The sequence below is a fragment of the Mastigoproctus giganteus genome, chromosome 12 (genome assembly GCF_048544385.1).
Source record: "Mastigoproctus giganteus isolate SK-2022 chromosome 12, ASM4854438v1, whole genome shotgun sequence".
In the NCBI taxonomy this organism is placed as follows: Eukaryota; Metazoa; Arthropoda; class Arachnida; order Uropygi; family Thelyphonidae; genus Mastigoproctus; species Mastigoproctus giganteus.
The window spans coordinates 117,056,690-117,074,315 of record NC_143586.1 but is presented as its reverse complement, the minus strand read 5'-3'; the positions used below and the strand labels follow the sequence as shown (position 1 = coordinate 117,074,315).

At 38.8% G+C, this 17,626-nt stretch overlaps 1 protein-coding gene across 1 annotated transcript in view; it reads left to right on the top strand.

Moving 5' to 3' along the window:
• The window catches only part of dtr (defective transmitter release), a 675,513-nt gene that overhangs the window by 612,284 nt on the left and 45,603 nt on the right, over nt 1–17,626 (top strand). Inside the window, exon 10 of the mRNA XM_090385868.1 lies at nt 6,694–6,746. Within this exon, the coding sequence (XP_090241994.1) occupies nt 6,694–6,746 (53 nt within the window). The remainder of the gene's footprint in view (nt 1–6,693; nt 6,747–17,626) is intronic.

Sequence of the window (17,626 nt, the reverse complement as noted above, 5' to 3'; positions counted from 1 at the left end):
TGGTTGCCCTTCTCTGCACCCGTTCCAGCAGATCTACATCCTTCCTAAATTGAGGCCTTCAGACCTGTACACAGTACTGAAGATGCAGCCTAACAATGGCCTACAAAGGGCCTAACAAATGGCCTACCCCCTTATTCCTGTGAGCAAAGTTTCTGTATGTCATTGACAAAACCCTATGAGTTGTCCTGGCAGCATGTCTGAACTGTTCAGAGAATTTCACGTCTGACTGCACAATTACCCTAGTTCTTTTTCATTCTCTACTACCCTAAGTGTAGGTCCACACAGTTGATAAGTTACTCTGGGGTTACTGCTATCCATATGCAATGCAGTACCTTGTATATGTTAAACTACAACTGCCATTTCTCAGCCTGTTGACCCAAATTTCCTAGATCTTGTTGCTGTAGCTTGCCCTGATGACTGTCGTTAACTACCCTGCCAACTTTTGTAACATCTGCAAACATTAGTATCATTAAGCAAACATTATGCATCATTAAATATCATCTTCAAACATTAAGCTTAATATACCTTCATCAGTGTCATTGATGAATATTGTAAACAACAATAGGCCCAGGACTGAAACCTGGAGAACTACACTAATAACATAAGTTCACGAAGAGTAGTGTCCATTGATAACTACTACCTCAAGAGTATTTGTTTGTTACTGCACCAGAACCTAGTAGCAAGGTGTTCTGAGGGCAAAAGCATTTCAAATGAGTAGTAGCAAATGCCAGGGAAGCTAGCTTAAATAATTTTAAGGGGTGTGTCAGGGTAGGTAACTATACAGGAACACTAAGTCTTAATTGTTTATGCAGTAATGTCAGTGTCATCAATAAAATGAGTGAATTCAAACTGCTGGTTAGGACAAGTAATGCTGACATAATAGGGCTTTCAGAAACATGGTGCCACCGAGAGATAAGGGATGATGAGTTTCAGTGCAGTATGTATAATTAACTATATAGTATCGGTGTAAATACACCACAGTTAACCCATAAACTTGAACTACATATGTAGCATAGAGGGCATTGTTTTAATTGTATCTCATATTGTGGTTGCCTTCACAACGAGATAGCTGCTATTGCATTACTTCAAATAAATAATGCTTCTCTAGTAGAGAAGACTACTATTATTTATTTTCAGCGGTACCACCACCCAGACAATCATTTCGAATCTATTGGGCTTCATCATCAGTGGGCGGGCAGGTACCCAGGTAATACAAGCCATCACAGTTGTGAAGTTATATCCACAGTATGAGAGATGCCAAAAGGGTGTGGTGGTAATGTATTTTGAAAATTAAATGCACAGGGCATAATCCTTATGGGTTTTGATAATTAACTATATAGTATCAGTGTAAATACACCATAGTTAACCCATAAACTTGAACTATGTATGTAGCGTACACCCTTTTGGCATCTCTCATATTGTGGATATAACTTTGCAACTGTGATGGCTTGTTGTATTACCTGTGTACCTGCCCGCCCACTGAGGTTGAAGCCCAATAGCTTTGAAATGATCGTCTGGGTGGTGCTGAAAATAAATAACAGTAGTCTTCTCTACTAGAGAAGCGTTATTTATGTGAAGTAATGCAATAGCAGCTATCTTGTTGTGAAGGCAACCACAATATGAGATACAATTAAAACGATGCCCTCTATGCTACATATGCAGTTCTAATTACTTAACAAGTACAGGTCACTGTTGAAAAAAAGCCGTGAATTAGGGTTGAATTTGAAAGTGTCTGCAATTCTGCCCAGGCACGATAGGAGGGAGTATATGATGAGAGCCCTGTCAATCAATTCGGCCCTGGAAAGATTGTGCAAGGCTCAAGGGGTAGAATTTTTTTCAGCCTGGTCTGTACTTGTTAACAGGAGAGACTGCTTCTACAGGGATGGGATACACTTAAATAGAAAGGGTGCAAGAATGTTTGCTGATGCTATCGAGGCAGTGTTAGGTGGGTCGGAAAACTGCTAGATTGCGGGGATACAAGGACTAATAGATTAACAGTAGCCACTGGCAGAGGTGAAAGTGATTCTTGCACTGCTTCTATTGGAATGAGCCGCAGCCTGGAAAATTAGATGCAGGATATTTCAGAGACTGCTGGGAATCATTGGGGTACAAGTAAACACATGGGTTGTGTTAGGGTAGCTAAGAAAAAGAACAGGTGCATGTATACTTGCATGGATGCTTGCACCAATGTTAGGAGTTTAGTAAATAAATTTGATGAATTTGAGGTATTGCTCAAAACATCAAAGGCAGATATTGTGGGGATTTCAGGGACGTGGTGTCACGAAGATATAAGGAATGCAGAACTGGTATTTGGGGAGTACAATGTCTACAGAAAGGATAGACAGGATAGGAAGGGAGGAGGGGTTATGCTATTAGTTAAGAAATACATAAAATCTAAGGAAGTGAAGCCAGTCGACATTGCTGGACAGTGCAGTGTCGAGTCAGTTTGGTGTGACTTAAGCATTGGGAGAACAAAATTGAGAGTAGGAGTATGGTATAGGCCTAATGACTCTGATGAGTATAATAAGAAACTGTACAGGGAAATAGAGTTGGCCAGTAAATCAGAGAGTCTTATAATGGGGGATTTTAATTTCCCAGATATTGACTGGAATTTGGGGGCTGGTCACTCACACACTAGCAAGGCTTTTGTGGATTTATTGGATGATTGTTTTCTACATCAGCACGTTCGGGAGGCAACTAGAGGGAGTAATACTCTTGATTTGATTATCAGTAGTGATTCTTCATGCATTAAGAATCTGCAGGTAAATGAACCACTAGGTGGCAGTGATCACAGTGTGCTGAAGTGGGATTTACTCAAAGAGGTAACTACCATTAGGGGTAAAGGGAAGGGTTATTGCTTTCTTGGGTTTTTTTGGGTTATTGGAAGGGTTATAGGGAAATAGAGTTGGCCAGTAAATCAGAGAGTCTTATAATGGGGGATTTTAATTTCCCAGAAATTGACTGGAATTTGGGGGCTGGTCACTCACACACTAGCAGGGCTTTTGTGGATTTATTGGATGATTGTTTTCTACATCAGCACGTTCGGGAAGCAACTAGAGGGAGTAATACTCTTGATATTGACTGGAATTTGGGGGCTGGTCACTCACACACTAGCAAGGCTTTTATGGATTTATTGGATGATTGTTTTATACATCAGCACGTTCGGGAGGCAACTAGAGGGAGTAATACTCTTGATTTGATTATCATAGTGATTCTTCATGCATTAAGAATCTGCAGGTAAATGAACCACTAGGTGGCAGTGATCACAGTGTGCTGAAGTGGGATTTACTCAAAGAGGTAACTACCATTAGGGGTAAAGGGAAGGGTTATTGCTTTCGTAAAGGCGACTACGATGGACTGAGACAGTATTTAAATTCTATACAGTGGGACCAACTGATGATGTTGACTGAGACAGTATTTAAATTCTATACAGTGGGACCAACTGATGATGTTACCAACAGCAAACTCAAAATGGGAAGCATTCAAACAACTTATCTTGAAAGCTACTAGGCTTTACATACCAACTAAGAAATATTGTTCAAAGTTTAGGCCTAAGTGGATGTCAGATGAACTAATGAGACATATGGCAGAGAAGAAAAATGCATGGGATACATACAAATTAACACGTGACACAGAAGCCTATGATAGATACAAGTTGATCTGTAACCAAGTTACAAAGGAGGTTAGGCAGGCGAAGGCAGATTACAAGAAATCTTTCGCAAGGGATGCAAAGAAAAAAGCAAAGAGTTCTTCACTTATGTAAACTCTAGAAGGAAGGGGATGAATCAGATTGGTCCACTTGATATCGATGGGTCAACTGTTGATGATCCTGCTCAGGTAGCTAACAAACTAAATGAATATTTTGAATTGACATTCACACATGAGGAGTTATTCAGCGAGGGGAATGCCAGAGGTGTATTCAACTCTGGCAGTAAGCTAGAGAATCTTGTAATAACTGAGAGTAAGGTGGAGGAGAAATTGTTGAAGATAAATACAAGAAAGGAACCTGGGGTGGATGGGATCTATCCAGTTATATTAAAGGAGGCAGCAAAGGAAGTAAGCAAACCCTTAGCCATAATTATGAGAGCTTCCCTGGACTCAGGGGAAGTACCCATGGACTGGAGATGTGCAAATGTGACCCCAATTCACAAAGGAGGATCAAAGGGTGACTCAAGTAATTATAGACCTGTGAGTTTAACTTCTGTTCCCGGAAAATTAATGGAGGCACTGGTTAAAGAAGCACTGCAGGATCATCAGTTATAGCTCAGACACAGCATGGTTTTGTTAAGGGGAAGCCTTGCCTGACCAATTTGATTGGATACTATGATGCAGTCGCAAAAGAACTGGATGCAGGGAATAACTTTGATATTATATACTTGGATCTTAGAAAGGCTTTTGATACTGTTGCACATGGAAGACTGGCGCACAAATTGGAGCAGTGTGGTATTGGAGGCAAATTGCTGCTACGGATAAAGGGGTGGTTGAGGGGGAGAAGACAGAGAGTGGTAATCAATGGACGCTGCTCATCGTGGACTAATGTTATTAGTGGAGTCCCTCAGGGTTCAATATTGGGTCCATAATTGTTTTCTGTATTTATAAATGATATTGATGATGGTATATCAAGTTTAATGTCCAAGTTTGCAGACGATACGAAGGTTGGTAGGGTTGTCAAAGACACTACTGACACTATGCTACTGCAATAGGATCTGGAAAGGTTGAGCAGATGGGCTGAGAGGTGGCAAATGAAGTTTAACCTTAACAAATGTAAAGTACTACATATGGGAAACAGCAACCCCAGAGCAACATATCAACTCTGTGGTACTACACTGACAGTGGTAGAGAATGGAAGGGACCTGCGGGTGGTTGTGCAGGCAGATATGAAGTTTTCTGAGCAGTGCAGACTGCCTGTAAGAATAGCTCATGGTGTATTGTCGATGATGTATTGGAATTTTTCTAGCAGGGATAAGGAGGAGATTATTCCCTTGTATAAGGCAATGGTCAGGCCACACCTAGAGTACTGTATAGAGGTCTGGAGGCTTCATTTGAAGAAGGGTGTAGAGATGCTGCAACGAGTACAGAGAAGGGCAACAAGATTAGTGAATGGAAGAAAGGGGTGCTCTTACGAAGAAAGGCTTAAGTTTTGCAAATTACAGTGTCTGGAGACTAGGCACCAGTGAGGTGATCTGATAGAGGTGTATAAAGCCTTGAATGGTTTGAGCATGCTCAATGCTGATGGGATTCTTCCTCTTGCTCAGAATAATCACCTGAGAGGCCATAAATTCAAATTGAGGAAAGACGGATGTAGGATAGATGTGAGGAAATTTGCCTCTAGTCAGCGGGTGGTTGGTTGAACTGACTTCCATCCCTTGTCGTGGACGTTGATAGCCTAAATAAGTTTAAGGCTCAGCTGGAGAGGTATTTTGAATGAACAGAAGGGTGAAGTGGAAGTGGTTATTTTTTATTTATTTATTTATTTTATTTATTTTTTTTTTTGGCTGATGCTGCATAAGCTTGCTTTCTTGCATCAAATGCCTCTACTAATGCTAATGCTAAAGTTTATGGGTTAACTGTGTTGTATTTACACCGATACTATATAGTTAATTATCAAAACCCATAAGGATTATGCCCTGTGCATTTCATTTTCAAAAGTATGTATAATGTATTTAGGGAGGACAGGGAAGATAGAAGGGGTGTGGTGTCATGCTTATTATCAAAAGTAGTCTGAATGCAATGAAAGCTTTCCCGGATTCAGACTTCTCACATGCTAGTATGGAATCTGTATGGTGTGAAATAGTTGGATGCAAAGGTATAATGAGAGTGGGAGTAATCTACAGGCCAGGTGATTTTGAAGATTATGATGAGAGCCTCTACATGCGAATGGAATAGGGAAGTAAGTGTGAATGTCTTATTGTGGGTGATTTCAGTTTGCCTATAATTGATTGGAGCAAATGGGAAGGAAACTCCTCATGGGGTGACAAAATTTTTAAATCAACTAGATGCTTTTTATTTGTATCAACATGTCAGGGAAAGTACTAGGGAAGAGAACACTCTAGACCTCATCATCACCCATGAACCAGATGACGTAATAGGGCTGACAGTACAGGAACCAGTAGCAGGAAGTTATCACAGAGTTCTGTGGTGGATGATGAAGAGAGAGATGTAGCAGTAGTTAAAGGCAAAGGAATGGGTTATAATTTCTGGAAAAGAAATTACAATGCCTTAAGGTGCTACATGGCCTCTATTAACTGGGTAGAAATCTCACAGAGAGCAAATACAATTGAACTATGGTATACCTTTAAAACATTAAACACAGAAGCCTTGAGTGTTTATATACCATTAAATAAATACTCCACAAGGAGGATTCCAAGTTGGATGAACAATGAAGTTGCCAAATTACTTGAGCAGAAAAAGACGGCATGGAAAAGTTACAGAGCAATAAAAAGTACTGAAGCCTATTACAAAAATATGGTTGACTTGCCACATTATGGCCTCAGCTGCCAGTGCATCGTTGGCAGCATCAAACCAACAAGGACAAATAGGTTTCCCAATTTTATTTTTTTCAGTAATGAATCAGTGAAATTGTTAATTTCATTTTGATTTTTAACACATGTTGAAACTGCCTTTTACATCATTAATAATAATTCTATAGTTTTTGATGAGTCAGATTAAATGTTATTTTTTTTATTTATTTAGGAATAAGAAAGATGTTCCTTTTATGTGTTTATCAGACAGAAAATCTACTGCATGTGAGTATGGAATGTTTACCTCTGTCTAAAGTTTGTCTAATGATCATAGGCTATCCAAGTGTGCTTTTTATATCTTCAGTGTAGTGCTTTTTTTCGCTATTTTATGATATACATTTTTTTAGGAAATACACAGGCCTGGCTAATTATATGTGCCCATTAAGTAAAATGGATGTCATATCAAAAATGGCATCCATTTTTCTCCATCACATATAGATTTTCACATATCACAATCTTTATGTTTTGAATAATATGTGGAAAGATCATATTGCAATTTGTATTATTCTAGGGTAGTGACTGCTGGTTAATAGTTTTTTCTAGTATAATTGTAAGCAGTGATCTATCCAGTATGTTGAGAATGCACATTACAAGTAGTGTTAGTATATAAATGGGCTGGACACCACTACGAAACATCTTTCTCTATACAGTTTTAGTTTCTACAGAACAGTTCAAGTAAAATTATATTCATTTCTGTTTTAGTATAAATATTAGCATGCATACAGTATATAATCTTGATAATTTATCACCAATATAACTCTCAAGATTGTGACAAATTAACTGACATGTCAGATTAAAAGGTGTAGAAAGTTATGCTATATAAACCAATGGAAGAGCAGTTGAGACTTGAAATGAATGATGAAATAAGCAGCATGATGAATTTGAGCAAGAAAGGAAATACTGAGATTATACAGTACTGGTAAAATGATGCAATGAAGCAAGCTTATACCGGCAGCAAAAAAAGAAAAAAAAAAAATCACCCCTTTCATTTTCCCATCCTTTCAACGTTAACTACAAAATTTCATTTTTTTTTTAGATAACTTTAATTTTACTTTATACAAATAACAGTGCATATCATGTCATAGAACTGCATCTCTTTAGTACTTTACAAGTTAACTTGGGCTGTAAGTATATTTTCGATAAGCCAAGAAAATTTAAAATGACTTTTTCTTGGTTAATTACAAAAATGTTGACTACAAAATGATTTTGTAGTTAACGTTGTTTGATCCTAAACCCTCAAATTACAGTCCTTCCTTAAATCTTTTCAGACCATCTACTTACACAACACTAGATGGAATTTCGTTCCAATAATCAGTTACTGTCCGGCTGAAGGCAAATTTTCACTCATCTGTTTTGCAGCCATCCAGTTTAATTTAAATCTTTGTCACATTGTACGTGCACTGGAGAAACAGTAATGATGGTATCATTATTTAGTTTACTCAACCCTTTTTAAAATCTTAAACACTTCGATTAGATCTACACTTCAATGTGGATACTGCACATTTCCAGACACTGCAGTTTATAGAATCCCAGTGTTTCTTTGGGAAGGAGCAGCAGTGTGTAGCACACACTTCTTGATTAGACCGGGGTTCGAGCCCATCACCACCAAATACGGAAGATGCGGAAAGGTCAGGGAATGTCCACCGCATATCCCGGAACAATATGGCCTTAGTTGCTAATGCTCCTAAAAACCAAATAACAAACAAACCCAGTGTTTCTTAAATAGAGATTTCAAACCTGTATGCCGTATTCAAGATATGGCCTAACTACTGTGCTTTATATAATGAGATAAGCTTTGTACAATGATGTACAGCAGCTTTCTGCAAAAGCTGCTGTACATCATTGACAGAGCCCAAAGAACGGTAATGTAAATATACTATTTGCAGAGCATTGTTTGACTTGCTTAATGGCCTTTCAACACTACTCTGAGAATAGTAAATTTACACTGGTTTGGAATGTACATTGATCCCTAGGTCTTTTTTCGTTACGACCACCTTGAGTTGGTACTACCGAAATGCTACTTTGCATTAAAAGATCTAATTATTGCTGATTAGTGTCATTAACCACCCTGCTCACCTTTCATTGGCAGATTTTGACACTAAATTGAAATCCCTATCTTATCATCATTTTCCAAATATGCTATACCTGATAGGTTTACAGGTCACTGTGGTAGTAAAAACCTGTTTCCTGTTATACCTTAATCCCTAGCTAGAGTGGGTCCTCTTCTAATGCATGCTTGACACTTAGTCCACCTTCCTTTTGATCTGCCTCTGGGTCTATTAGGATTCATTTTTTTGCTTTGAACATCTATTTAGCTAGCCCACCTTCCCATATTCTTTTTACATGAAGAACTTTTTTTCAAAGGACTTTTTACATGAAGAACTCTTTTACACAAAGAACTACTTTTTTCATAATTCCTCATTTGTAGGGAACTCGTAGATAACACTCGATACTGAAAAATAAATATAGCGTTATAACTGTGTTAAGATACATGTTTAAGGTTTTAATTTTGTTCTGAAATTGTAATTTTATTGACATTAAATCGAAATCATGACTCAGACCAGAGCAGCAAAGCAAAAGGTGCAAGCTAATGGGAGTGCTGTGGTTCAGGGGAGAACTGAGGGGGGCAGTTGCCCTCTGAATCACAGCCTTTTAAGATGCACTGTTTGCTTGATGTTTGCGGAGCAATCGGGTACGGGACATGATACTGCCACGGGGGATGTCTTTGTGTGTGCACGATGCAAGGAGCGCAAAGAAATTAGGCGACAACTCAGCGTTGTTATGGGCCTATATGAGACCTTGAAGGACAGGTTGGATGCCCTCGAAGGAAATAAATGGAGGGGCCCATCAAGCTCTCAGCTGCCCACATCAACGCCAGAGCTTGCAATTGGTCATCTTGCAACACAGAGGCAGCCCCCAAGGCAGAATGCGCTGGTCCCACAGAAACTAGCAGTTGTTGGTGACTCTATTGTGAGGGAAACGGGGAACATGCTTTGTAAAAATTATAGGTGGAACAGGACCAGGTTATGTCTGCCAGGGGCAAAGGATGATGACGTTTTAGAGCGGATATCATCTTTTAAGGGCACAGAAGTGAATATAGTTGTACACGTTGGCACTAATGATATTAATAGTAGGAGACCAGCGGAATTACTTAACAAGTACAGGTCACTGTTGAAAAAAAGCCCTGAAGTAGGGTTGAATTTGACAGTGTCTGCAATTCTGCCCAGACACGATAGGAGGGAGTATATGATGAGAGCCTTGTCGATCAATTCAGCCCTGGAAAGATTGTGCAAGGCTCAAGGGGTAGAATTTTTTTCAGCCTGGACTGTACTTGTTAACAGGAGAGATTGCTTCTACAGGGATGGGATACACTTAAATAGAAAGGGTGCAAGAATATTTGCTGATGCTATTGAGACAGTGTTAGGTAGGTCGGAAAACTGCTAGCTTGGGGAGAGACAAAGACTAATAGATTAACAGTAGCCACTGGCAGAGGTGAAAGAGATTCTTGCACTGCTTCTATTGGAATGAGCAGAAGCCTGAAAAACAAGATGCAGGATATTTTAGAGACTGCTGGAAGTCATTGCGATACAAGTAAACACATGGGTTGTGTTAGGGTAGCTAAGAATAGAAAAAGGTGCATGTATACTTGTCTGTACACCAATGCTAGGAGTTTAGTAAATAAATTTGATGAATTTGAGGTATTGCTCAAAACATCAAAGGCAGATATTGTGGGGATTTCAGAGACATGGTGTCACACAGATATAAAGAATGCAGAACTGGAATTTGGGGAGTACAACGTCTACAGAAAGGATAGACAGGATAGGAAGGGAGGAGGGGTTATGATATTAGTTAAGAAACACATAAAATCCAAGGAAGTGAAGCCAGTCGACATCGATGGACAGGGCAGTGTCGAGTCAGTTTGGTGTGACATAAGCATAGGTAAATCAAGATTGAGAGTAGGAGTGTGCAGTGTCGAGTCAGTTTGGTGTGACATAAGCATAGGTAAATCAAGATTGAGAGTAGGAGTGTGCTATAGGCCTAATGACTCTGATGAGTATAATAAGATACTGTACAGGGAAATAGAATGGACCAGTAAATCAAAGAGTCTGATAATGGGGGATTTTAATTTCCCAGATATTGACTGGAATTTGTGGTTTGGTCACTCACACACTAGCAAGGCTTTTGTGGATTTATTGGATGAATGTTTTCTACACCATCATGTTAGGGAGGCAATTAGAGGGAGTAATACTCTTGATCTGATTATCAGTAGTGATTCTTCATGCATTAAGAATCTGCAGATAAAGGAACCACTAGGTGGTAGTGATCACAGTGTGCTGAAGTGGGATTTACTCAAGGAGGTAACTACCATCAGAGGTAAAGGGAAGGGTTTTTGCTTTCGTAAAGGCGACTATGATGGTCTGAGACAGTATTTAAATTCTATACAGTGGGACCAACTGATGATGTTACCAATAGCAAATTCAAAGTGGGAAGCATTGAAGGAACTAATCTTGGAAGCTACCAGGCTTTACATACCAACCACGAAATATTGTTCAAGGTTCAGGCCTAAATGGTTGTCAGATGAACTAATGAGACATATGGCAGAGAAGAAAAATGCATGGGATACATACAAATTAATGGGTAACATGGAAGCCTATGATAGATATAAGTTGGTCTGTAGCCAAGTCACAAAGGAGATTAGGCAGGCAAAGGCAGATTATGAGAAATCCTTGGCAAAGGATGCAAAGAAAAACAGAAAACAGTTCTTTACCTATTTAAACTCAAGAAGGAAAGGGATGAATCAGATTGGTCCACTGGATGTTGATGGTTCAACAGTTGAGGATCCTGCTCAGGTGACTAACAATCTAAACGAGTATTTTGCATCTACATTCACACATGAGGAGTTATTCAGGAAGGGGAATGTCGTAGGTAAAGTAAACATTGGCACTGAGCTAGATGATTTTGTAATAACAGAGAGGAAAGTGGAGGAGAAATTGTTGAGAATAAACATAAAAAAAACACCTGGAGTGGATGGGATCTATCCAGTTATATTAAAGGAGGCAGCAAAGGAAGTAAGCAAACCCCTAGCCATAATTATGAGAGCTTCTTTGGACTCAGGGGAGGTACCCATAGATTGGAGATGTGCAAATGTAACCCCAATTCACAAAGGAGGATCAAAGGCTGACACAAGTAATTATAGACCTGTTAGTTTAACTTCGGTTCCAGGAAAATTAATGGAGGCACTGCAGGATCATCTAGACAAGAATTCAGTTATAGCTTAGACACAGCATGGTTTTGTTAAGGGCAGGTTTTGTCTGACCAATTTGATTGGATACTATGATGTAGTCACAAAAGAACTGGATGCAGGGAATAACTTTGATATTATATATTTGGATCTTAGAAAGGCTTTTGATACTGTTGCGCATGGAAGACTGCTGCACAAATTGGAGCAGTGTGGCATTGGAGGCAAATTGCTGCTATGGATAAAGGAATGTTTGAGTGGCAGAAGACAGAGTGGTAATCAATGGACACTGCTCAACGTGGACTAATGTTATTAGTGGAGTTCCTCAGGGTTCAGTGTTGGGTCAATTGTTGTTTTCTGTATTTATAAATGATATTGATTATGGTATATCAAGCTTAATGTCTAAGTTTGCAGACGATACAAAGGTTGGCAGGGTTGTTAAGGACACTACTGATGCTATGCTGCTGCAACAGGATCTGGAAAGGTTGAGCAGATGGGCTGAGAGGTGGCAAATGAAGTTTAACATTGACAAAAGTAAAGTACTACATATGGGAAACAGTAACCCCAGATCAACGTATCAACTCTGTGGTACTATGCTGACAGTGGTAGAGAACGAAAAGGACTGGGGGTAATTGTGCAGGCAGATATGAAGTTCTCTGAGCAGTGCAGACGAGCTGCAAGAGTAGCTCATGGTGTCTTGTCAATGATATACAGGAATTTTTCTAGCAGGGATAGGGATGTGATTATTCCGTTGTATAAGGCATTGGTCAGGCCACACCTTGAGTATTGTATACAGGTCTGGAGGCCTCATTTCAAGGATGTAGAGCTGCTGGAATGAGTACAGTGAAGGGCAACAAGATTAGTGAATGGAACAAAGGGTTGCTCTTACGAAGAAAGGCTTAAGTTTTGCAAATTACAGAGTGTGGAGACTAGGCATCGGCGAGGTGATCTGATAGAGGTGTATAAGGCTTTGAATGACTTGAGCATGCTCAATGCCGATGGGATTCTTCCTCTTGCTCAGAATAATCACCTGAGAGGGCATAAATTCAAATTGAGGAAGGACGGATGTCGGATAGATGTGCGGAAATTTGCCTTTAGCCAGCGGGCAGTTGGTTTGTGGAATAGATTTCCATCACTTGTTGTTGAAGTTGATAGCCTAAACAAATTTAAGGCTCAGCTGGACAGGTATTTCGAACTAACGGAGGGGTGAAATGGGAATAGTGGTTGTGTTTTTTTTTTTTTTTTTTTGGCTGATGCTGAATGAGCTTGCTTTCTTGCATCATATGCCTCTGCTAATGCTAATGCTAATGCTAATTTGTAATATGGTCTTGCCATCTGTTAGCGTAATAGATGAAAAGAGATGAAAAAAAAATTTTTTTTTTTTTTTCATCTCAGATTTAATTTTTTTCTTTGGTTTTGATATGAAAAAAATATTTCATGCACTTAACATAATTTAAAACCAGGATAAGTGTTCAGGGTTGAGCTAATTTTTAAATGCATACTTGACACTTAGTGCACCTTCCTTTTAATCTGCCCCTGGGTCTATTAGGATTTTTTTTTTTTTCTTTGAACATGTGTTTAGCTAGCCCACCTTCCCACATCCTTTTTACACAAAGAACTTTTTTAACACAAAGAGCTCTTTTACACAAAGAATATAAATATTCTTTGTGTAACAAACTGATTGGGAATTGATCTTGGAATTGAGTTTGCATTGATGTATTACAGTGCTCTTTTCATCATAACAGCAAACTGTGTACCCATCCCAGATCTAGACAATTCAATTACAATTTTTTAAACCCCTCTTGTAAGTCACACTATAATTTAAACTTTCAGGAAGACAGTATGGCTTGTATTTTCAAAATTAAGTATTTTTGTAGATTTTTTAGAATTTTGTGTTAAAATTCTCATTCCTGGAGATTATAATTTTTTGATTAATTCCTTTATTTCTTACGCAGCTTTTAGTTGTATCAGTTAAAATAGGATTAAAAACTGCTAATTTTACTTTGGCTGATATCCTTTTTTGCTCCAAATAAATTTGTTTACGTGGCATCCTCAATTCCTGCTGTTTTATCTGTTAATGATAAAAAATTTTAAGTAGAACTGCAGCAACCTCTGACAGAGACTATCTAGAAGAAACAGAAGCGGCACTAAAAAAGGTTACCAAATCAAAGAGTATAAGCAAGCACTAGTGAGTGGCACTGACTCTGTCCAAATCCATTTCCTTATCCAAAAGCAGTTTTTGATAAAAGACATAATAATGAACTCAAAGAAAAAATTTATACAAACTTTAAAACTCTGATCTTAGCTCTTCAAGAAAGCTTAACAAGAAACATCTAGTGAGAGTAGTCCTAAGCAATCCTTGTGAACAGACTTTTATACTTGTGAGGATAACCAGGTAAGGTTGGATACCTTGTTATTCTCACAAGTATAAAGGTCTGTTCAAGTTTCTCTTGTCTGACTTGAATAAAGGATATATTGCCATTCCTCTAAATGTTATACAAACTTTAAAACTCTGATCTTAGCTCTTCAATAAGTGCCTCATATACATTTACTGAGGTCATTAGTACTTGACATGTTGAAGAATGTGATGTATAAATGTTTTAGACCGGTGGTTCTCAATATTTTATCACTCAAATGACACTTGAAGTTAAAGGATGCATATTCACAGCACACCTAAATAGTGATTGCCATTGAACTCACTGGAGTTTGTCCTAATCTCGCAGCACGCATGAAAAGGGTCTTGGCATACAAGTGTACCAGGGTGCGATTTGTGAACCACTGTTTAGACCAACAGTTGTTAAGTCTCCTACTTCTTTTTTGGAAATTGATTACATAGCAAACTAAATCAGAAAGATGATTCTGACTGATTCATGGACAATTCTTGATGGAAGTCTTAAACAGAAGGAGAAGATTCTGTTCTTTTATTCAGTAAGGAAGAGCCTCATTGCTGCATGGGACCATATAGTGCAATAGTTCCAACCTCTAATGATATTTGTATAAATATTAAACTCTGGCAGTGAGCAAGATGATAACTGAGAGGAAAGTGGAGGAGAAATTGTTGAAGATAAACATAAAAAAGGCATCCGGAGTGGATGGGATCTATCCAGTTATATTAAAGGAGGCAGCAAAGGAAGTAGGCAAACCCTTAGCCATAATTATGAGAGCTTCCTTGGACTCAGGGGAGGTACCCACAGACTGGAGATGTGCAAATGTGACCCCAATTCACAAAGGAGGATCAAAGGGTGACACAAGTAATTATAGACCTGTTAGTTTAACTTCTGTTCCAGGAAGATTAATGGAGGCACTGGTTAAAGAAGCACTGCAGTATCACCTAGATAAGACTTCAGTTATAGCTTGGACACAGCATGGTTTTGTTAAGGGAAAGTCTTGCCTGACCAATTTGATTGGATACTATGATGTGGTCACAAAGGAACTGGATGCAGGGAATAACTTTGATATCATTTGGATCTTAGAAAGGATTTTGATGCTGTTGCACATGGAAGACTGCTGCACAAATTGGAACAGGGCGGCATTGGAGGCAAATTGCTGCTATGGATAAAGGGATGGTTGAGTGGTAACCGGTGGACACTGCTCATCGTGGATTAATGTTATTAGTGGAGTCCCTCAGGGTTCAGTGTTGGGTCCATTGTTGTTTTCTGTATTTATAAATGATATTGGTGATGGTATATCAAGGTTATTGTCCACGTTTGCAGATGATACAAAGGTTGGCAGGGTTATTAAGGACACTACAGACAGTATGATGCTGCAACAGGATCTGGAAATGTTGAGCAGATGGGCTGAGAGGTGGCAAATTAAGTTTAACATTGACAAATGTAAAGTACTACATATGGGAAGTAGTAACCCCAGAGTAATGTATCAACTCTGTGATACTACACTGACAGTGGTAGAGAAGGAAAAGAACCTGTGGGTAATTGTGCAGGCAGATATGAAGTTTTCTGAGCAGTGCAGACGGTCAGCAAGAGTAGTCCATGGTGTCTTGTCAATGATATACAGGAATTTTTCTAGCAGGGATAAGGAGGTGATTATCTCCTTGTATAAGGCAATGGTCAGGACACACCTTGAATACTGTATACCGGTCTGGAGGCCTCATTTTAAGAAGGATGTAGAGCTATTGGAATGAGTACAGAGAAGGGCAACAAGATTAGTGAATGCAACAAAGGGTTGCTCTTACGAAGAAAGGCTTAAATTTTGCAGATTACAGTGTCTGGAGACTAGTGTCTAAAGTAAATTAAAAATGCATAAATTAACAGTTAATTTTCCATAAGAAATAATGGAAGGGATCAGTTGTATATAAAGGCCAAGCTGAGATGATATCCAGGGTCCTGAGCTGGATATCGTCATTTTTCTACTTCTAGGTGATTCTCTTTTACTTTTCTCTCTCTCTCTCTCTCTCTCTCTCTCTCTCTCTCACACACACACCCACGTACACACGGTAACTCCGGAATTTTTTTTTTTTTTTTTTGGCTGGTGCAGCATAAGCCTCAGGCTTCCTTGCACCATATAGCTAATAAATAATAATAATAATAATAATAATAAGGTGATCTGATTGAGGTGTATAAAGCCTTGAATGGTTTGAGCATGCTCAATGCTGACGGGATTTTGCCTCTTGCTCAGAATAATCAGCTGAGGGGGCATAAATTCAAATTGAGGAAAGACAGTTGTGGGATAGATGTGCGGAAGTTTGCCTTTAGCCAGCGGGTAATTGGTTTGTGGAACAGACTTCCATCTTTTGTTGTGGAAGTTCATAGCCTAAATAAATTTAAGGCTCAGCTGGACAGGTATTTCGAACGAACGGAGGGGTGAAATGGCAGTGGTTTTTTTTTTGGCTGATGCTGCATACGCTTGCTTTCTTGCATAATATGACTCTACTAATGATAATGCTAAAATGCTACTGATCTAGCACAAATTTCATTAATTGGCAATGCATCATTTTCAGATTTGAATTTTTTTTTTTTTCAGTATAGTCAGTATATTCAACTACTGCGATGAGCAGTAGTTGAATCAACTGATAACTGAGATTATGTCAGACAAAGTACATGGGATTTGGCAGACTGGAAGCGGAAATGGACATCGTTGAAATTAGAATTGAGATGCCGTATATTTGTGAAATGAACTAGGAATTGTTTGGCAGGTTTAGATCTTTTCGCAGATAAGCTTACTCTATTAGTTTGGCAATTCATGGTGTATTCAATAGTAAGAAAAAGTAGGAGCGGAGACATGCTGTATGTAGTAATGAAATTTTTGTATATGGAGTACACATGGTAAGAATATACCTAGATCCTTGACATAACGTGGCCTTGACATGGCCCCCTCCCCTGTATACGCACTACTCGGACTACCTCCAGTCACTATCTGGCAGAGTAAAGGTAGCATGTTTATCAGTGGGTACTCTTTTTTGGACTAATGTTATTAGTGGAGGCCCCAAGGTTCAGTTCTGGACCCATTGTTGGTTTCAATATTTATTAATGATATTGATGAAGGTATATCAGTCTTTATATCTAAATTGCAGATAATAGAAAGGTTGGCAGAGTGGTTAATTATCAAGGTAATCAAGATAAGCTACTGCAACAAGAGCTAGAAAAATTAGGCCAATGGGATTATAAATGGTGGTTTAAGTTTAAAATTATCAAAAGCAAAGTACTGCATTTTGGTATCAGTAATTCCAGATTAACATACCAACTGTGTGGTACTACTCTCAGTATAGTAGAGTTCCAATATGGCGGCCTTAGTGTCTGGACACGTTTTTTCACGCTCCTGATTTTTAATGGAATTTAGCAGTTTAAAATGTGCATATAGTTCAAAAAAGTGTTCAAGCTGAAAGAACTTAATCGGAGGATTGCCTAGG